The sequence below is a fragment of the Oxyura jamaicensis genome, chromosome 25 (assembly GCF_011077185.1).
Source record: "Oxyura jamaicensis isolate SHBP4307 breed ruddy duck chromosome 25, BPBGC_Ojam_1.0, whole genome shotgun sequence".
NCBI classification, from domain to species: Eukaryota; Metazoa; Chordata; class Aves; order Anseriformes; family Anatidae; genus Oxyura; species Oxyura jamaicensis.
In genome coordinates, this window is record NC_048917.1 from 2,535,711 (window position 1) to 2,554,398 (window position 18,688).

At 64.7% G+C, this 18,688-nt stretch overlaps 3 protein-coding genes across 6 annotated transcripts; all 3 read right to left on the bottom strand.

Moving 5' to 3' along the window:
- Positions 1-72: 72 nt before the first annotated feature.
- LOC118178215 (lysosomal acid glucosylceramidase-like) lies at positions 73-10,952 on the bottom strand. Of its 2 annotated transcripts, none has more exons than XM_035346551.1 (11): positions 10,698-10,952; positions 3,818-3,931; positions 3,461-3,652; positions 3,272-3,418; positions 3,004-3,137; positions 2,503-2,675; positions 2,152-2,386; positions 1,219-1,443; positions 987-1,150; positions 728-853; positions 73-659 (listed from the first exon to the last, which is right to left on the bottom strand). In XM_035346551.1, exons 2-11 carry the CDS (start codon positions 3,882-3,884, stop codon positions 554-556), a joined length of 1,569 nt encoding a protein of 522 aa, XP_035202442.1. In that variant the 5' UTR covers positions 3,885-3,931; positions 10,698-10,952; the 3' UTR covers positions 73-553. The 2 variants fall into 2 exon arrangements, with proteins under 2 accessions (XP_035202442.1, XP_035202441.1); XM_035346550.1 differs by having other exon boundaries at positions 3,818-3,967; positions 10,603-10,952.
- Positions 7,587-11,498, bottom strand: LOC118178214 (lysosomal acid glucosylceramidase-like). Of its 2 annotated transcripts, none has more exons than XM_035346548.1 (11): positions 11,421-11,498; positions 10,458-10,571; positions 10,101-10,292; positions 9,878-10,024; positions 9,619-9,752; positions 9,360-9,532; positions 9,030-9,267; positions 8,652-8,876; positions 8,374-8,537; positions 8,101-8,226; positions 7,587-7,952 (listed from the first exon to the last, which is right to left on the bottom strand). In XM_035346548.1, exons 2-11 carry the CDS (start codon positions 10,522-10,524, stop codon positions 7,850-7,852), a joined length of 1,569 nt encoding a protein of 522 aa, XP_035202439.1. In that variant the 5' UTR covers positions 10,525-10,571; positions 11,421-11,498; the 3' UTR covers positions 7,587-7,849. The 2 variants fall into 2 exon arrangements, with proteins under 2 accessions (XP_035202439.1, XP_035202440.1); XM_035346549.1 differs by having other exon boundaries at positions 11,425-11,461.
- Positions 11,499-11,630: 132 nt separating this feature from the next.
- Positions 11,631-17,826, bottom strand: FAM189B (family with sequence similarity 189 member B). 2 transcript variants are annotated; one of them, XM_035346545.1, is made up of 12 exons: positions 16,784-17,826; positions 16,120-16,176; positions 15,845-15,955; positions 15,566-15,691; positions 15,377-15,484; positions 15,015-15,175; positions 14,790-14,889; positions 14,629-14,713; positions 13,916-14,494; positions 13,585-13,650; positions 13,085-13,347; positions 11,631-12,382 (listed from the first exon to the last, which is right to left on the bottom strand). In XM_035346545.1, the coding sequence occupies exons 1-12, from the start codon at positions 17,000-17,002 to the stop codon at positions 12,212-12,214; spliced, it is 2,046 nt and encodes a 681-aa protein (XP_035202436.1). In that variant the 5' UTR covers positions 17,003-17,826; the 3' UTR covers positions 11,631-12,211. The 2 variants fall into 2 exon arrangements, with proteins under 2 accessions (XP_035202436.1, XP_035202435.1); XM_035346544.1 differs by having other exon boundaries at positions 13,585-13,653; positions 16,784-17,825.
- Between the last annotated feature and the right edge of the window lie 862 nt (positions 17,827-18,688).

Here is an 18,688-nt window from a genome sequence, read left to right on the forward strand (position 1 = left end):
AAAAAAAAAAAAAAAAAAAAAAAAAAAAAAAAAGGCAAGCTAGAAAAACCAACAGCACATATGAAACGAATCAAAAGCTGGCCAACGGCACAGCCTCTGGCTGCAGCTACAAACGAGGCAGCCACACGGAGGATGCGGGGACGGAGGCTGCCCTAGGACCCCCTCAGCACTCAGTGCCTCACCCACGTTGTGGAGGAAAAGGGAGGAAAACGGAACAATTTCTGAGCACGTAGGGGAAACAATGACGGGGAACGGTGCATACCGGAGGGAGCACGTCAAAGCTTTACTTGGCGTGCGAGACACACGCGAAGGTTTGGAGGGAGCCACGTATGGAAGCACGGCCTGGTGCAGGGCATGGTGTCCAGGGGGACGCTGCCACACCAGGAGGGGGACATAATGGGACCATGGCACCCCTGGCACAGAGGTGGGAGGACCCCTGGGCCATCCCACATCCCCAGGGTGCCACCACCACTGGAGAATGCTGGAAATGGTGAGGGGAGGGCTGCCAGCTGCAGCCCCCAGCACCCACCCCCCAGCCCTGGGGACAGCCCCGTCACTGCCGCTGCCACAGGTAGGTCTGGATGGAACTGGCTGGAGCCACGGCCTCAATGAAACCGACAGCGGGGTCCAAGATCCCGAAGGACACATCCCAGGCAGACCTTAGGGGGAATACGAGAGGGACTGAGTAGGTTGGCACCATGAGCCCCCCTCCCCAGTCCCTGCTGACCTATTGAGGACCACCAGGACGATGGCGCCATCAGGACGCAGCAGGGCCACGTGCTCCAGCTGGCAGAAGAGGCACCAGCGGCTGCTGTGCAGCCCCACACGCTGCGAGCCCTCGGGGATGAACTTGCTGCAGGAGGGGAATGGGGGCTCCAGGGGATGCCAGCAACCCTGTCCCACTCCCAGTGACCATGGGGGGCAGGCAGACTCATCCCAGGTGTGGGGCACAGCTCCGAGGAACACCGGAGCCAGCCCCAACCCACCTGAAGTGCCCCATGTGGTAGAACATGGGCTGCTTGTAGAAGACATCCTCGCTGCTGTCCACGATGATGGGGCTGTCCACGTAGTTCTCAACCCAGTTGGGGCCCCCCTCCAGGTCCAGTGCCAGGTTCCAGTCGGTCCAGCCAGCCACAAAGTGGTTCAGGACCTGGGCAACAAGGAAAGAGGCTCAGGGCGGCCGTGCCAGGCTCGCAGCCATGCCCAGAGAGGCCATACCGTCAGGATGCTGTGGCTGTAGTGGTCCCCTCGCTCCCAGCAGCCCAGTGACACGGAGAACCGATAGGTGAGGAAACCGCTGCAGGCCTCAGTGTAGAGGAGGAAATGGTTGGGGAAGAGCTTGTGGGTGGCCTCCAGGCTGCAGCTGGCTGGGACGATGCTGTCCAGGTACCAGTGAACGCCGATGCCAGCCACGTAGTGGGCAGCGGTGGCATTGCCCAGGACCTGGTGGGACAAAGAAGATGTGTCAGGGACCACCCCTGTCCCCACGGGGCATGGCAAATGGACCCCATCATGGCCTGCCAAGACTACCAGCCTCCCCTCTCGCAAGCACCAGGGTCTCCTTCGCCTGCACCCTAACTGGCAAGGAGCACCCAGAGGTGGCTCTAGCACCCTGCTGGGCACATGGAGGGACACCTCCCACCCCTCCTTCCTCATCCTCGGCTCCTGCCAAGGGGTCTGGCACCGCTGACCCCCAGGGTCGCTGCTCTGAAGGAAGGAACACGCTCACGCTTTGCCCTCCCCCTGCAGCTCCGTTCTTGCTCAAGGCAGAGACAGGAGCAAATTTTCCTTTCCTTGTTCCTAGTCTAGAGGAATTCCCACAACAACCCTTCAGTACTGCAAATGAAGGAGGGCAAAGAGTAAAACAAAACAACTGAAACTGCCCAGAGAAGCAGCCAGCGTACAGGCAGCACCTGTGGCTGCCCTGCTGCAGGAACGCGGGACGAAGAAGCCACCTCCTGTCCCTGCCTCAGACAAGAGCGCAGGGGTGGCTGCTAACAATTACCCAGCTCCTGCTCTCTCTGCAGCACACCTGATTTGCCTTCCCATCTGTCTAGGACTGGGAGTGGCTGCAGGCTTAATTTTAGGTTATCATTCAATAGCTAGGCGTGAAGCAGAGCAGACAGCTAGAGGGGAAGCTCTGCGCCTCACCGCTTTGGCCCAGGCGGGGAGGTGGATGCGCTGATCGTCCATGATGATGAGCCGGGCGCTGTGTGAGCTCCGGGCCAGCGCAGGGCCCAGGTCCCGCACCACAAAGTCTCGCTGCTGCACAGCGGTGAAGGCGATGGTCGGGAACTGGGGGTGTGCTAAGAGCGCCGCAAGGGGCTCGTTCTGTGCTGTCACCGCCCAGAAGGTCAGGTTGTGCTTGGCATATTCATCCAGGAACCTGAGAGAGGGGAAAGCAGAGGGACGCTGGCCATGCTGTGAGCGTCCCCTGCCCCAAACACACTCCCTCCTCCGTTTGCCCCAGACCCAGGGCATCCCAGCCCCTGGGAATGGTACTTGATGAAGTAGTTGGCCCAGGTCTTGTGGTACTTGTCCCCCGCCTGCCCCTTCAGCGTGCCCTTCCCGCGGACATCCTCATTGCTCTTCATCCAAGCTGGGGAGGTCCAGGGGCTTGCGTAGAGGGACAGTGGCCGTTTGGCCATGGCCAAGGCTCGGTGCAGGATGGGGATCTGCAGCACAGGGCAGAGAGAGACTCAACTCCAGCTGCAGCCCTTCAAAACCCCAACAGGAGGAAGGGGAGCACCGAAGGGCCCTTGCGAGGAACGGCAGCCAGAGAGCACCACCCATGGCATGGTGCCCCAGCTCCACTCCCTGCCAGCAGTGGGCGGGCACGCCGGGACGCACCCCAGAGGAGGTGCCAGCTCCTGCGGGCTGTCCCCACGCACCCCACACTGGGATGGCAGTGCCCGGGCACCAGGGTCCCCACGCAGGAGCTCCCACGGAGGACCCAATGGAAAGAGAGGGACCCAGGCACTGGTGGCAGGCTCAGCCTCCTACCTTCATCTTCACGTCCTCCTCTGCCAGCTTGAAGTGCTTCAGCTCATAGTCATAGGGGACGTCATCGTAGCTGTAGGGGCGCACGGAGAAATCGCTGCAGGCCATGGGGAGCCGGACAAGGTTGTACTCAATCCCTGTGGAGAAGGATAGGCACCAAGCAGCACCGGAACAGCAGCTCAGGCAATGCACGTCCCTGCAGCTGGGACACCACAGCTCCCAGCAGGGACCCAGCGAGCTGCCCCACGCTGCCGGCACCCTTGCTGCTCACCGTTCTCGGAGAAGTAGGACCGCAGCAGGTTGTCCTGGGTCAGCTGTGATAGCCCCAGGATGTTTATGGCAGCAGCATCCGAGAGAGACCCACCGAAGCCCTTCACATGCTGGTACAGTGCAGAGATGTTGACCGTCAGCAGCAGCCCTGTGAGGGACAACACAGCCTGGCTCAGCACACAGCAGGTACCTGGGGCACGGAGGCTGCGCTGGAAGCTCCCCTCACTGCGCTCCAGCCGCTTGCCGGCCTTGCTGCTCTCATACTTGACGTAGGTGCCCGGGGCTGGCAGGACCACGGGGTCCAGCGTGTCGCAGTACGTGGCATTGCACACGCACACCATGGAGTCACGACCAAAGTACTTGGGGCTGCAAGGCCGGGCGCCTGTGGGCATGGGCAGATGCTGGAAGGGGACACTCCCTAAGGGGCCGTGGCCCCTTGAGAGCTCTCCCTGTGCCTTGGGGTGCTCCCTAAAGCCCTCCAGCCCCGCACTCCCCACTCTACCCGCACCCCAGAGCCCTTTCCACCCCGCCATGGCGCTACACTCACCTGCAGCCCCGGGCACCACCTGGAGCAGCAGCAGCCAGCCCAGGACCCCGGCACGCTGGGCCCACATGGCACTGCCACGTCCCCTTGGCTTGGGCAGACCCCAGGGAGCAGACTCTGCATTTGGAGGGCACGCCGTTAGGAAACCCTGAGCTGGCGCAGGAGGGGATGGACAGGGCAGGCTGTGCCCTGCTGGATCCGCTGCTGGATCGGCTGCTTCGCCTTCAGCTGCTGAAAGTGCTGCCTCGCCAGCCGTCCTTGCCCTCCTGCCAAGACCCTCGTTTGGGGCAGGGCAGGTGGGTCCATCCTGCCCCCGGGGAACCCGGAGCCCACCTGCCTCTGTGTTGCTTGCTGTGTGCTGCTGCCTCCAGCCCCGCGCTGCACAAGACCTCCTCCTGAGGCAGCTCCAAGCTCCCCACTTTGCCTTTAAGGGGAGCCGAGTCGAGACCTTCCCTTGCAGCACACCCTCCTCTCCCACCCCCACAGCTCCTCCTTGCTCTCCCTCTGGTCTCCGACCCGGACCATCAGGTATATGTCTTGCCACAGGCTGGCAGGGCCAGGGCTGAAGGAAACCAGGTCCCGTTTGCCTCCCACTGCTTCACCCCCAGGAGAGGCAGAGCCAGAGACACCATGCTGATGGATCCAGCTGTGCCACCAGCCCTGCCAGCACGGGGAGACACACTGTGGTGCAGCTCTGAGAAGCCATTGCAAGGCTCTGAAGAAGAAACTAATTTCTTTCTTTCATCAGACGGGCTCTGGATGAATCCCAAAAACCACAGCAGAGACCACAAACGCATTTGGAGACATTTTGGGCTGCCCTGCTAATGATTTCCAACAGCACATTGGGCAATTTACCCCTGCCTGTCACCTCATTTCCCTAAGAGCTGCCACAGCCACATGCTGGGCTGAGGAGGGTCCTGGATACCCTGGCAAGGATGGCAAAGGGAGAGGATTCATCAGGCACTGTGTGGGAGCCGGGGCTGCTGCCATGCCCAAGCCTTTTTGCATCACTCACCCCCACCACAGCACCGCTGGAGGAGGGCAGCAGCAGGCCGCCAAGAGCCATTCCTCCATCTCCGGACCAACAAGGCAGCACTGAGGAGCCAGACCCGTGGAGGGGAACCCGCTGCGGTGCCAGCGGTGCCTCCACCCCAACAGCAGGACTGCCAGGGAGCAGAGCTCAGCTCTTCCACGCCCGCAGGGCCAACTCTGGGAACGCTCCCTGCCACGGGGCTGATCCTCGAGCAAAGCTCCACAGTCAAAATAGCCAGGGCTGAAACTGGCTGGGCACAGGGGTACTGCCTGCTCCTGGTCACATCGTGTGGGACATGCACATCCACCCATTTCTGTACGGGCACCCTCAGCAGCCCGGAGCAGCAGGGAACAGCTCGCCCCCTGCCCGAGAGCACCAAAAGCTGGGGCTGGCAGCAGAGCCCAAAGCTCCCCGCTGTTTCTCCACCAGCACTTGGTGAGTGTTGAACTGCTCAGCCACCCTCTGTGCCGTTAGCTCTCCCTCTCCAGGGTGGAGCAGCAATTTATGACTAATTTTCTCCTTTTCAGCCATATCAGATACAGCTGTAGGGCAATCCAATCCGTCTTCCCCTGCCCTCCAGCACTGTCCTGCTGTGCTGCGGTGCACACCGGGGCCAAGCCCCATGGCCACCCACTGGAGGAAGAGGGTGGCTGGGGTCAGGCAGCCCCCAGATAAAACCTAGGGAGCGAACGAACAGTCAGCCCCAGAAGGAAGCTGCTGGCCCATCCCCTCTGCCCCGCATGACTCCCACCTCCAGCTGTGACTAACCTGTCAGCCAGGTGCTACGCCCAGGCTAATTAGCCCCAGTTCTGGGGAGGGATTAATTGATCAGCTGCATCCTGAGGCTGCTGGCCTGCTGCCCCTGACCTGGGATGCCCCGTGCTTGCCCCATTCTTTTCCTCCCTGTTTTGGGGTCTGGCATGGCTGTGGCCCTGTGGCCAGGCTGGGTTCCCACCGCAGCCCCAGCAGAGCCTGGCAGCCCCGAAACGCCCCCAAACAAAAACACCGCGGAGGCTGCCGGGACAGCCAGGAGCTCGCCCCTATCAACAAGGGCTGATAAGAGCTTCTTGCTCAGCAGGAAAAGTGAGACCCAGGGGAAGGGCAACGCCTCGGCGCTGAGCTGGTGGCACAGGAGCCGCTGGGCAACCCCATCGAATCCCCAGCCAAACCGCTTCTTGCTGACGTCCCCAGCACATAGGATTTCTCGCTCCTTCTTGGGTGAAGGAGCCTGGGGCACGAGGAGTTTGTCCCTCAGCCAGTCCAGCGCCGTCCTGTGGGGATTGGAAACTGTACAAACACAGAGCTGGGGCTGAGCTGCGCGTGCAGAATTTGGGGTCTGTGTGTGCCCCAAATGAGTCAGTGCTTTGTACGTAGGTTAATGAGCTAAGCCCAGAGTGCAGTGAGGGGATCTTCCCCTCCTCGTTTAACCCAGACTTGTTTGGTCCTTTGGGGTCGAGCAGAGCAGCAGGACGAGGGGATATGCCTGGAGGAGGTACACTGGACACTGGCATCGGGACACTGGCTTTTATTACTGAGGCTGGGAAAACCTCCAAAAGTGTGTAAGTGAGGGACCTGCGAAAAAAAAGAAGTGGGTGGGAGAGCAGCAGCCGCTTGCTGGAGCCTGGTGCTGGGCTGTGGGGATGCCTGGAGCAGGCTGGGAGCCGCCGCAATCCTGGAGAAATATTTCCCTCTTGTGGACAAATACAAAGGGCTTCAAGGCAGCAGCGGGGTCCAGCAGCCACTCCACTCCCCAAACTGCAGCTGTGCCACCCCGGATATCAGACGGGGCTTAAGGGAAAGTCCCTTCACTGCTGTCAGCCCTGACAGCACCGGCACCGGGAAGCTGTGTCTTGCCTGCCCTGACCCAGCCCCAGCCTCCATTCCCAGCCCTGCCTGCAATCGTGACCTCCCCTGCCCTAATCCCCTGCCCAGCACACCCTCGTCGCTGCCTCCCTCCTTCCTGGGTGTGCCTGCGCTCTGCACCCACTCCTGGTCCCATGCCTGCTTACTCACCCTGCCTGGCCCCGCAACTCCGGACGATGCTGAGTCCCACTGGTGACAGCATGCCCCATCGCAGGGCTGCTGCTGCCTGGTAGGTGCCATCTCAGCTCCTTCCCTGAGGTCTGTGGGCTGACCTGCCTTGCCAGGGCTGAAGCTCACCCAGGTGATTCAAAACCTCAAGCGGCTCATGGGGATGAAAGCTGCCTGTGCTCCAGCAACATCCAGGGATCCACCTCCTTGCGGAGCCCCACAAAGCTTGCAGACCCGTGACCCCATCCAGAGTACACTGGTGTCCCAAACGCCCCCACCCTGCAGCGCTCCTGGAGCTGGTTCTGCCTCCAGCCCCGATGCTGGGTTGCTCCCTGCAGCCTGGGCTAAGATGTGGCTGGGGAACCTGCAGCTTTGCAGGGCTGGGGAGCCCCAGCACAGAGTGGAGATGACAGGGAACAAGCCCCAGCTCCAGGAGAACGAGGTCAGGCCACATATGCAGCCCCCAGTGCTGGCCCAGATGGCTCCCACCCTGCAGGGTGGAAAGCTGAAGCCTCCTCCTGATCCAGGAGCATTCGTGTGCAGGGTAAACCTGGAGCCATAGCCTAAATCTGCCCACAGCAAGGCAGCTGGGGAGCATCCAGGCTTGCTCATCCCCCTGCCAAGGATCCCCTGGTGCCTGGATCCCCTCCCAGGGCTGCACCCAACCACTGCACCCAGGGAGCAGGAGGTTTCTTTTCTAGCCACAGACACAGAGCCAGCATCAGCATTTAATGTTGGAGCAGCAGAACCAGCACTCACAGCCTGTAGGATCCCCACCCTGGGGGTGCCAGTGCCCCCGGCCCGTGCATGGCGCTCCCTGTCCGATCTTGCCTGAGCGCTCAGCTCTGCCATGGGGCACAGCACCGTGCTGCCTCAGCCACATCTCTCCGGCCCAAGCGTGCGGGCAGTGTGGGGCCGCACCCCCACTGTCTCAGTCCAGCCCCTGGCCAGCCACGGGCATCTCAGCCCTGTCACTGCCGCCGCCACAGGTAGGTCTGGATGGAGCTGGCCGGAGCCATGGCCTCAATGAGGCCGACCATGTCGGCCAGCCCGAAGGTCACATTTTGCAGGGACCTGGAGGGTGAGGATGGGCAGCAGGGTCAGGAGGACCCTGCAGCAGGTCCTGAGCTCCAACAGTGCATGAGGCCCAGCAGGATGGGTGCGCACGTAATGGCTGGGCCAGATGGGGTCCTGTGCTTGCAGGCCAGGCTGCGTCACTCACCTGTTGAGGACCACCACCACCACGGCACCGTCGGGGCGCACGAAGGCTGAGTACTCCAGGTCAGTCTTCTTGGACTCTTTGGAGGCAACGAGCCCCACACGCTGGGAGCCCTCTGGGATGAACTTACTGTACAAGCAAGGCCAAGAAGCAAGCCCAGGAATGAGGTCAGACCCTGGCGGAGCTCTCTCAACACGTCCTGCCAGCTCTCCTCCCAGCAAGCCACTGCTGTGACCACAGAGCTGGAGGACAGGCAGCTGGGGAGCCCCGACCCACCTGAAGTGCCCCATGTGGTAGAACATGGGCTGCTTGTAGAAGACACCTTCGCTGCTATCCACGATGACGGGGCTATCCACGTAGTTCTTGACCCAGTTGGGGCCCCCCTCCAGGTCCAGCGCCAGGTTCCAGTCGGTCCAGCCGGCCACAAAGTGGTTCAGGTTCTGCAACGGGACAGCATAGACATCTGCCCAAGCAGCAGGGTGATGAGGGGAGGGGGGGGGGGGTGCCAGCACCCCTCCCCAGGGCCCACCGTGCAAGGCAGGGCAGGCTCTCACCGTCAGGATGCTGTGGCTGTACTGGTTGCCCCGCTCCCAGCAGCCCAGGATAACATCCCGCTCCCAAAAGTGGGCCCCGATGCACGCCTCCGTGGCCAGGATGAAGTAATCCGGGAAGAGCTCATGAGTGGGCACCACAGTGTCCTGTATGGGACCGATGAAGTCCAGGTACCAGTGGATGCCAATGCCGTGGATGTAGCGAGCTGCCTGTTCGTCCTCCAGCACCTGGATGGGACAAGAGTCGGCCAGCGCCAGGTGCCAGGGGGCAGTGCACCAGCACCCAGCCCCGGTGCTGCAGGAAGAGCAGCTGAGCCCTCCGTAGGGACACACGCCCCAGCGGGACTGGGCTCAGGACCCCCTGTCCTTCGCTGTGCTCACCACTTTGGCCCAGTGCGGGAGGTGGAGGCGGTTGTCATCCAGTATGATGAGCTGGACGTTGTGGTGGGAGCTGTTGGCCAGCGTGGGGCCCAGGTCCCGCGCGATGAAGTCCCGCTGCTGCTCGGCTGTGAAGCCCAGGCACTGGAAGGGGTAGTTGTTGATCAGCCCGGCTGAGGGCTCGTTCTCGGCCGTCACCGCCCAGAAGGTCAGGTTGTGCTTGGCATATTCGTCCAGAAAGCTGAGCGCAAGGGAAGAGGTGTGATCCAGGGATCTCCCCAGCTCCACCGCTGAGGATCCCCTCGGCGTCTCCCCCCGTCTACGCCTCTGTACCGCACAAAGTAGTTGGCCCAGGTCTTGTGATACTTGTCCCCCGCCTGCCCCTTCAGTGTGCCCTTCCCAACAAAGGACTCGCTGGTCTTCATCCAGGCCGGCGAGGTCCAGGGGCTCGCGTACAGGGACAGCGGCCGTTTGGCCATGGCTGAGGCTCGGTGCAGGATGGGGATCTGCAGCACGGGGCAGAGAGAGTGGCTCAGCTATAAGCCCCTGTGCCCCTTCCTGCATGAGCCCCTCGCTACCGCCCACTGCTCACCTTCAGCTTCGTGTCCTCATCCCGCAGGCTGAAGTGGGTGAGCTCGTAGTCATAGGGGACGTCATCGTAGGTGTAGGCGTGGAGGGAGAAGTCACAGCTGGCCATGGGGACGCGGACGAGGTTGTACTCGAGCCCTGCCAGGCACAGAGGGGTTGGAATGGGCAGTGGGACAGGAGGACTCCAAGCCCCATCAGCTCCCAGGCAACAGCTCCCGAGGGTCCCCATCACCAGCCCCCCTGCCTTCCCCATGACTCCTCACCTTCCTCAGAGAAATAGGAGCGCAGCAGGTGGTCCTGGGCTTTCTCGGGCAGGGAAAGGATGTTTATGGCAGCCGAGTCAGTGACAGAGCCACCGAATCCCTTTACCTTCTGGTACCGCTGCGTTGTGTCCACAGTCAGAACAAGATCTGCAGGGGAAGAAACCCAGTGTGACAGAGGGTCGTGGGAAGGGCTGGGCCTGTTTCCACCAGCCACAGCAGGTACCTGGGGCACGGAGGCTGCGCTGGAAGCTCCCCTCACTGCGCTCCAGCCGCTTGCCGGCCTTGCTGCTCTCATACTTGACGTAGGTGCCCGGGGCTGGCAGGACCACGGGGTCCAGCGTGTCGCAGTACGTGGCATTGCACACGCACACCATGGAGTCACGACCAAAGTACTTGGGGCTGCAAGGCCGGGCGCCTGTGGGCATGGGCAGATGCTGGAAGGGGACACTCCCTAAGGGGCCGTGGCCCCTTGAGAGCTCTCCCTGTGCCTTGGGGTGCTCCCTAAAGCCCTCCAGCCCCGCACTCCCCACTCTACCCGCACCCCAGAGCCCTTTCCACCCCGCCATGGCGCTACACTCACCTGCAGCCCCGGGCACCACCTGGAGCAGCAGCAGCCAGCCCAGGACCCCGGCACGCTGGGCCCACATGGCACTGCCACGTCCCCTTGGCTCGGGCAGACCTGGGGGCGCAGACTCTGTAAGATGGGGAGCACGTCGTTAGGAAACCCTCAAGCAGCCCCAAAAGAGCCGTTCCCAGCTGTGCTGGCAGCACATCCGCGCTCGCTGCCAGGCCACCTCCGCACCGCCAGTGCCAGCCTCGCCTTTAAGGGGACCCGAGCTTCCCGTCCCTCCCACGCCGCAGCTCTTCTTCCAGGAGCAAGACAGGGACAGGGCGTGATGGGGACAGGCCACGGCCCATCCCGCACGCGTGCCTGGCACGGCAGCGACTTGCTCAACCAAGGTCACGGAATCACGGCACCACGGTTTGGGGTGGCGGGGAGCTCAAAGCCCACCTCGTTCCCACCCCCATCCTGGGCACCACCCCTGTCCCCAGCCCAGGCTGCCCCCAGCCCCATCCAGCCCCCAGCTCCCTCCAGCTTGGCCTTGGGCCCCCCCAGGGCTGGACTCCCCCACCCCCCGGGGCAGCCTGCACCGGTCCCCACCGCCTCCCCGGGGAAGGATTTCCCCCCCGGTACCCGCCCCAAAGCTCCCCCCGTCAGCCCCGAGCCCTCTCCCCGCTCCTCTCGCCGCAGCCCCGTGTAGAAGCCGCTCTGCAGGGCCCCGCAGCCCGGTTCCCGCTCCCGGGACGCCCGAGGTGAGCCGCGGCCCCCCCCCACCGGCGGGCCCCGGGAGGTGCGGGCGGGCAGCGGGGCCCCAGCACCCCGCCCCGCTTAGGCAAGGCGCCGCCGAACCGGCCCCAGTCTCAGCTCCGCTCCGCCCGCGGGACCCACCCGCCCGGGGGTCCCCCCCTCCCCGCTTCGCCCCCTGCAACGCCGGTAACCGGGAGCCCCCAGGAGGAGGCGGCCGGGCCGCCCCGCGCTCACCCACCGCCGGCCCGGGGCTCGGCCCGGACCCAGGCTCCCGGACCCGGACACCAGCCCCGTCTCTGCGCTCCCCGCCGTCCCGGCAGCGAACGGAGCCGCCACCGGGCGCCGCTCCGCCCCGCCGCTCACGTGACCGCCGGTGTCAGCTGACACACCGGCACCGGTTCCCTCCCCCCCCCCCCCGGTCCCCACGGAGCCCCCATGCGCCCATCCAGGCCCCCCTGGCCCTGTCGGGCAGGCGAACACCTTTATTTGGTTCTCTAGCGAGTGGCAGAGCAGCTGCAAGCGCCGCGACCCGATGGCAATGGGACGGGTCCCCACCCCCCCACCGCCCCCCCCCCAAGTCTGTGCAGGGACCCCCGGGGCTGTACCGGGGCGGTGGGGGGCGCGGGGACACGCAGGCACGACCGGTGCGGGACGGGGCGGGGGGGCCAGGCACAACCGGCGGGGCTGGGACATGGGTGCAGGGCCAGGGCACTACAGGTATGGGGCCAGGGCACGGCCAGCGCAGGGGACCAGGGACAGCAGTGGGGACAAGGCACGGGCACTGCAGGCACAGGGTCGGGGCAGGGGATGGGGGCACAGCCCACCTGGCCCCACAGCAGCCACCCCAGGGGACCAGCCCCTCCCCCCCGACCCTGGGAAGGGGCCATGAGGAAGCCCCAGGACAGTGATACCAGGGCCCAGCCCCGCAGGCGGGCAGCAGTGTCCAGGAGCGGGGCCCTCCCGTCACCCCCCAGCTCCAGGGTCTCTGTGGAGGCCGAGGCCGTGCCACGGGGCCAGTGACGCCCTCAGAGGATGCTCTCCTTGCAGGTCCCGCTGAGGCTCCGCGGGCGGCCACGCTCCAGCCGGCGGGCAGACAGGAGCCGGCGCAGGGATGAGGTGGAGCTCAGGTCCCCGCAGCTCCGCAGGTGGATGCCTTCCTGGGGCTGCTCCGCTCCTGGCCTGGTGTTCCAGGGGACCTGCAACCCCATGGAGACAGGCTGTGGCAGTGCTTGACCACCCCATGGGACAACCTCCTGCAGTGGGACGGGGGGCCCATGCTTTGGGGGAAGCCCATGTGCTCCAGCAAGGAGGCTGGAGGCAGGTGGGTGCACTGGGCAGGACAGCAGGAGTGGCAGGGGATGGCAGAAGCGTGCATGACACGCACACATTGTCATTAAGGACAGACTCGTTCCCATCGTGGTTCCCCGGGCTGTGCAAGGCCTCCAGTGTCCCGCAAGGGAGGGCTAATCCCAGAAAGCAGGAAAAGGATCATTACGCTTCCCAGCTGGAAAGTCAAGGCTGGGATGTCACAGCGGCTTCCTAGAGACTGCAGTGACTCAGGAGCTAAGCCAAAGTCATTGCAACACAATGGGGTTTTCACACTCACGGCTACAGCTGATCAGGGCCAAGGGGAAGGGATGCATCCTGGCTCCTGGAAAAAGGAGCTGGCATGGTGAGAAGGGCTGGGCAAGGACGGTGCTTCAGGACGGAACCCCCGCCTGCAGCCAGGGCCCTGACACCAGGACAGGCAGCACCCAGCCACAGGGGACCAGGGGAGCCAGGACACCAGAGGGGCCAGCACCAAGGTGCTGGCGGGTGGAAGAGGGCATGCATGGCACTCCCTGGGGAAGGGGAGCTGGGGAAGGGTGGGCAGGGATGCCCCAGCTGTCGGAGCCTACCTGCTTGTGCCCCTGGGGGCTGTGCCCAGGCACCTCCACTCCAGCTGCGGGGTTGCGCTTAGGTCTCTGCAGGAACCTGGCCACCAACCCACGGGTGCCACGGCAGACCTTCAGGTCCCCTAAGGAGCGGGTTGTTGTCTTTGACAGCTGCTGCGTCACCTTCTTGGACACCGGCAGCTTGTTCTTCCCCACAGAGCCAGCGCGGAGCAGTAGGGGCGAGTCACAGTGAGAACGGTGGAGCAGAAAGGCCTCCGAGCACAGCCCTGCAGAGATGCAGCTGTGAGGTGCCAGGCAACGTGGCCCTGTCCCTGCAGTCCCTGTCCCTGCAGCTCTGGGGACCCTCTCACCTCCTGTCGCCTACCAGTGAGCACAGAAGCACATGCAGATCTCCAGCATCCCATATCCAAAAAGGGTGGTGCTGACCCCTCAAGGGGCTGCCAAAACCCTCCCCTTAACCCTCCCCAGTGTTTCCCAGTGCCTGCAGAGGACTGTGCCCTGACCTGTATCTGCAGAGGAATTGGACACGGTATCCTCCAGTGCTTTGGTATAAAGTACTTCCCTGAAATCTGCTGGAAGCACAAAGAGAACGTTCAAGGTTTGGCGCTGTCCTGTGCTCCTATGTAGCCCCACAGCACCAGCCGGTGCCCCCGCCAGGCCCAGCACCAGCATCCCCATCCTCCTGACCAAGCTCCCCCAGAGCAGCCACCAACCCCAGCCCAGATTTAACCCTGCCCAGCCTCAGAGAAATGCAGCAAACTCCATGGAGCATCTCAGCTGCACCAGTCAGAAACCGCTGCACACGTCCCCGTCTTGGCAGCTGTTCCCACCTACCAGTGTCACCAACCATCAGGACACCGGGGTCGCTGTGCGATCTCATGAGTGGACGCTGGCTCAGCCCTGGGGCTGGAGACGAGGGGCAGGAGATCTCGCTGTTGCGCCGCGGGTGGAAGAAGCGCCCGCTGCCGGGTCCTGCGGAGCGGCTGCCCCTCTGCCCCTGCAGCGAGCTCTTGTCCTTGAGCCGTACCTCGGGGAAGCAGGGCCCGATGCAGCGGGCCAGCCCCTCCAGGCGGTTGCAGCTGTGGGTCACGGCTGCCCCCACCAAGATCCCATTGTGGCCAGGCTCTGCGGTGGAGCAGGAGTAGGAACGCTCGCCACGTGCCCGGGGCTGCGGCGTCTCCTCAAAGGGCCCCTGCAAGCCCAGCGTGGGGCTGCGCGCGTGGTGGCTGCACTGCATGCAGTCCACGCTCAGGCAGTAGTCAGCACGGCTGCGCTGGATGGAGCGGAAGAGGACGTAGTCCACGGAGCGCATGGAGCCCTGGAGCTCCAGCAGGCATGAGTCCTCTGAGGGGCTGCTGTCCCCGGGGATGTCCACGATCTCGGACATGATCAGGGACCCGCTGTCCATGGACACTGCAAGGAGAAGAGCAGGAGTCAGCAACGAGCTTGCTGCAGAGGGCACATCCTGCAGCACTGGCCCGGCCCGCTCCCTCCTGCCCCGTGCCCAGCACTTTGCAGCGGGGGTGCGCAGACAAGGCCACGCTCACCTTCTCCGCTGAGCACAATGGAGGGGACGCGGTCGCAGGTGCAGGCGTGTGAGCCGTCAGTCAGCTGCGAGTCGAACAGCGTGGCCTGCAGGACAGCGCTGTCAGGACACGGGCAGAGCAGGAGCAGAGCCGCACTCTGCCCACGGCCCTGCGGCTCCCACCTGGCTGTCCCCGCGCAGCCCCATGACGGTCTCGTAGGAGGGGGGAAAATCGGTTGGGTAGAGAGGCACAGGGCTGTCCATGGAGCCATTGTAGGTGATGCTGAAGAGGCAAGAGCAGAAAAGCCACCTCAGGTGGGACAAGCCCTGTTCGGTGACAAACGCCCCCCAACTCCTTCACCAAGGTGCACAGGCCTGACTACACCGGCCTTGCTCCCCACTGGGCACCTCTGCGCATCGGTCTCAGAGCTGCACGTGTACTCGGGTGGGTAGTATGGGGGGGGTGGCACCGGAGGCACGAACTCCTCGAAGTCCAGCATGCTCTGCAGAAAGGTGTCAGGGGGCGACGTGCATTCCAGTGTCACAGAGTTGGAGCGCTGAGGGACCAGCTGCAAGGAGGGGGAACAAGGAAGAGCTGGCACAAGGGGCAGACACCCCCCCTGTCCAGAGATCCAGCAGGAGCTCACGTCCAGCTCTTCTTGATCCCCGCAGGGCCCCTGGGCCAGGTCCTGCCCTGGCCCCCTGGTGGCCCAGCCAGCCTGGGGACACTGCCCAGTCCCATGTCCTCCCGGGTCAGGGCTGGGCCTCACCACGTGGATGATGTCCAGAGAGAAGATCTGGATGCAGCACACAACGGCAGAGAGCGTGCAGATGATGGTGGAGAAGACAGTCAAGCCGCAAACGCTGAAGAGGAGATCCTGGGGAGGAGCAGGACGAGCTATGGATGCCCGCAGCGCCTGGAAGGGTGCACAGCTGCTCTCCAAGGAGCCCTCACCCACCTTGAGTGCCATGCGGATGCTCCGGCAGTCAGGGTTGGGGAACATGGTCAGCATCTCGCTCTGCTGGCTGCAGGAAGCAGGCACGTGCTCCAGGTGGGACTGGCAGCAGATGCACGAGTCCTTCTCCTGGGGACGAGGAACGCCATGAGGGACCTCCAGAGCCCGTGCTCTCTCCCAGGAGCCACCAGAGAGCCCTGCCACCAGCTCCCCACGTCCTCGGAGCCCTGCAGCTGGGGACGATTCGCTGTGCCACGGCCTCTCCGCCTTGTCCAGCCTCACCCTCTCGCAGGCCTCCAGGGACTTCACCAGCTGCGCATTCTGGCAGGACAGGATGGACCCGGCCAGGCTCAGCATGACGCCCAGCACCGACAGCAGCGTGAAGAAGGTGATCTGCAGCAGGGAGGAGAGGGGCTGAGAGCTGGGTAGGGCTGGCAGAGCAGGGAGCTGAAATGCAGGCACAGCCCGCAGGAGGAGGGTGGTGGCGGGGGGCACACGCAGCCCCCTCCAGCCTGCCCCAGGACATCCACAGAGGGGAGGCTCCCCAAAACACCTACCACCAGGGTGAAGGGCCGTTTCCAGGAGACGATGCCGATGAGTCCGGACAGTGCCAGCTGCAGACACACCCAGCAGTGAGGATGGGGAGGGGTCCCTGCTGGGCAGTGTGGGCCAGAGCAGCCCCCCCCCCCCCCCAGCCTGGGAAGAACCCCCCAAGCCTTGCTGGCCCAGAGCTGGCCCGGGAGCAGCAGGGCCATATGGACTGCTGCTGTGCCGCAAGCCTGGAGAAATTGCTGATTCAGGGCAGCGGAGAGCCCGGGGACTGCAGGCAGCTCTGTGCCGGGCAGCAACGCCAGGCCCGCGGCACAGCTCAGGAGCAGGGCCAGGCTGCCCCATACCCCTCCACGCTGCCACTGCTGCACCCTGCACACCCTTCCCCTGCCCCTTCAGAACAGGCCCATGAGCACATCACCTTGATACACAGCCCCCACCACCAAGACACTGTCCTGGGGTCCCCATCCCTGACAGTCACCCCAGGGGAACCCCCGGGATTCTCCCGCGGTGCCTTGCGGCAGCCCCCAACACAAGGTGGAGGAGCAGTGGGGCCGCACTCCTCCCAGTGACCGGCAGCGAATTCAGCACGGCGCCTCAGGAGCAGCGGGGACCCAGAGGAGCAGACCTGCATCAGGCCTCTCGGCATGTGAGCCCCTGTCCTGCACTCACCGAGAAGCCAGCCCAGGAGGGGCAGGAGTGACGAATCTTGGCAGAGGGTGTGATGGTGGCTGCCACCAGGCTGAAGGTGACGATGAGGATGCCCAGGATGACTTGGATGAAGCCCAGCACCAGCAGGATCTGCAGCCAGGTCCTCTGGACACGGAGGTGGATGAGGCTGCGAGACGTACGGCCGGTCAGCGAGTGGCTGGAGTCGCTGGGGGAGGGCATGGTGGCCCCAGACAGGGAGCGGGAGCCGCCAGCCCCAGAGCCCCCTGGAGCCCCGGGGCCACCGGTGGGACCACACCAGGATGGGGACGAGTGGCCCAGGGGAAGCAGGAGCGGGTGCTCGCCACGAACAGGCCAGGCTCCACCTTTTGTCTCCCGGAGGATGCTGAGGGTGGTTCTTCCCCGCGCTGGGTGCTGGGTACTCGGGAAAGCGCCCACAGCCACGCAGGACCAAGGCCAGTCCCGCTGCTCCCAGGAGGTCTGTGGGATGTCCCAGGAAGACAACCAGCCTCAGCGGTCGCCGCGCATCCCACCGCTGCCCTGGCTTGGGCCAGAGAGCCCGCCTGGAGCTGCAGGCTGGAGGCAGCACGCGGGCCTGGGGCTTCTCCTCTCTCGCCGTCCCTCGAGCCCCAGGTTCAGGCCGCTAGGCGCTGGGGCTGCTCCGCAAAGGCTGGGAGACAGTGCCGGGAGCGCGGCCCCCGGGCCGTGAGGCAGGTCCCCGAGGCAGCAGCGAAAGGCAGAGGCGAGCTTGTGGCTGCGCTCCCCCCCCGAACCCCCGAGCATCCTCCGGAGGCAGCGGGCGCAGGGTCCGGGCACACGGAGCCCCGCGCGAAACCGGCCCGGCCCGATGCCCTCCCCCAAAAAGCGCGATTCCTCCGGTTTCGCCGCAGCCGTTACCCACGGCCGGGCCGCCCCGGGCCCCCCAGCCCCGGCTGCGGGCGGAGGGACCGCCCGGCCGGCGGGATCCCACGGGGAGCGCACCCGAGCATCGCCCCCGCTGCTGCCTCCAGGGCCGCTTCCCGGAAGGCGGCGGGGGGGGGGACCCCGGGGGGCCGCCGGTGCGGCGGCGACAGGAGGCGGCGGCGGAGCGGGCGCGCCCCAGGCAGAGGCGGGCGGATCCGGGCACGCTCCCGCCACCGCCCGCAGCCCCGCCGGGAGCCCGGGATGCGGCGCCCCCTCCCCCCCCCCCGCGCGGCACGCCGGGAGCTGTAGTCCGGGAGGCTCCCGTGTGCCACCCTCCCCCCCCCCCGCGCCCCTTTGGCAACACAGCGGAGGCGAGGAGGAGTTGGAGTCGGTTTATTTCTTAAATAAAACCTGAAGGCGGCGTGGCACAGCAGCACGAGAGAGGCCAGAAGGGGAGCAGGGACGGCCGCTGGGTCCCAGCCGTGGGGGGCACAGAGCAGAGCCCCCGCAACAGGGAGCCGGTCAGGTGAAGGCACCCCCCCTTCCCACCACCTCCCCCCCAGGAGCAGCAGGAGGGGAACCCAGCCCCATCCACAGATGGATGAAAGCAGAAATCGGGGGCCCTAGGGCCACGGGTGGATGGGGCTGGGGCCAACAGGTGCAAGGCAACACAGGACACAGGGTGGGCAGTGCTGCACGCAAGGACGGGCTCAGGCCCCCGAAGGGAGGAGGTTGAAGCCACACAAAGAAGGGACACAGCTGACTGAGGAGTGCCAGGGAGAGGGAGGGGGGGACCGTCCCCACAGCAGGCAGAGATGAAGGGAAAAGCTGTTCACCATATCCCCAAGGGCTGGAAGCAAGGAGGTGCAGAGGGAGCTAAAGCTGAAGAGGTATGAGGAGCCCTCCTCAGCACCCAGCCCAAATTTAGCGTCCACCAAGCACCCGTCCCAAAGAGGGACTACACACAGGCTAAAGGCAAAGAGCCGCCCTCAGAAGCTGATGCGC

Excerpts from the sequence above, each read along its gene's own strand:
- LOC118178215 (XM_035346551.1), bottom strand. The coding sequence starts at position 3,884 with ATGTGGGCCCAGCGTGCCGGGGTCCTGGGCTGGCTGCTGCTGCTCCAG. Across the intron at positions 3,138-3,271 it reads GTCCTACTTCTCCGAGAACG|GGATTGAGTACAACCTTGTC; the intron begins GTGAGCAGCAAG and ends CCTTCTCCACAG. Across the intron at positions 854-986 it reads TACCACATGGGGCACTTCAG|CAAGTTCATCCCCGAGGGCT; the intron begins GTGGGTTGGGGC and ends CCCCTCCTGCAG.
- LOC118178214 (XM_035346548.1), bottom strand. The coding sequence starts at position 10,524 with ATGTGGGCCCAGCGTGCCGGGGTCCTGGGCTGGCTGCTGCTGCTCCAG. Across the intron at positions 8,877-9,029 it reads TCCCGCACTGGGCCAAAGTG|GTGCTGGAGGACGAACAGGC; the intron begins GTGAGCACAGCG and ends TGTCCCATCCAG. Across the intron at positions 7,953-8,100 it reads GTGGTGGTGGTCCTCAACAG|GTCCCTGCAAAATGTGACCT; the intron begins GTGAGTGACGCA and ends CTCACCCTCCAG.
- FAM189B (XM_035346544.1), bottom strand. The coding sequence starts at position 17,002 with ATGCCCTCCCCCAGCGACTCCAGCCACTCGCTGACCGGCCGTACGTCT. Across the intron at positions 14,714-14,789 it reads GGCTGCGCGGGGACAGCCAG|GCCACGCTGTTCGACTCGCA; the intron begins GTGGGAGCCGCA and ends GCTGTCCTGCAG. Across the intron at positions 12,383-13,084 it reads GCCCCCAGGGGCACAAGCAG|GTCCCCTGGAACACCAGGCC; the intron begins GTAGGCTCCGAC and ends ATGGGGTTGCAG.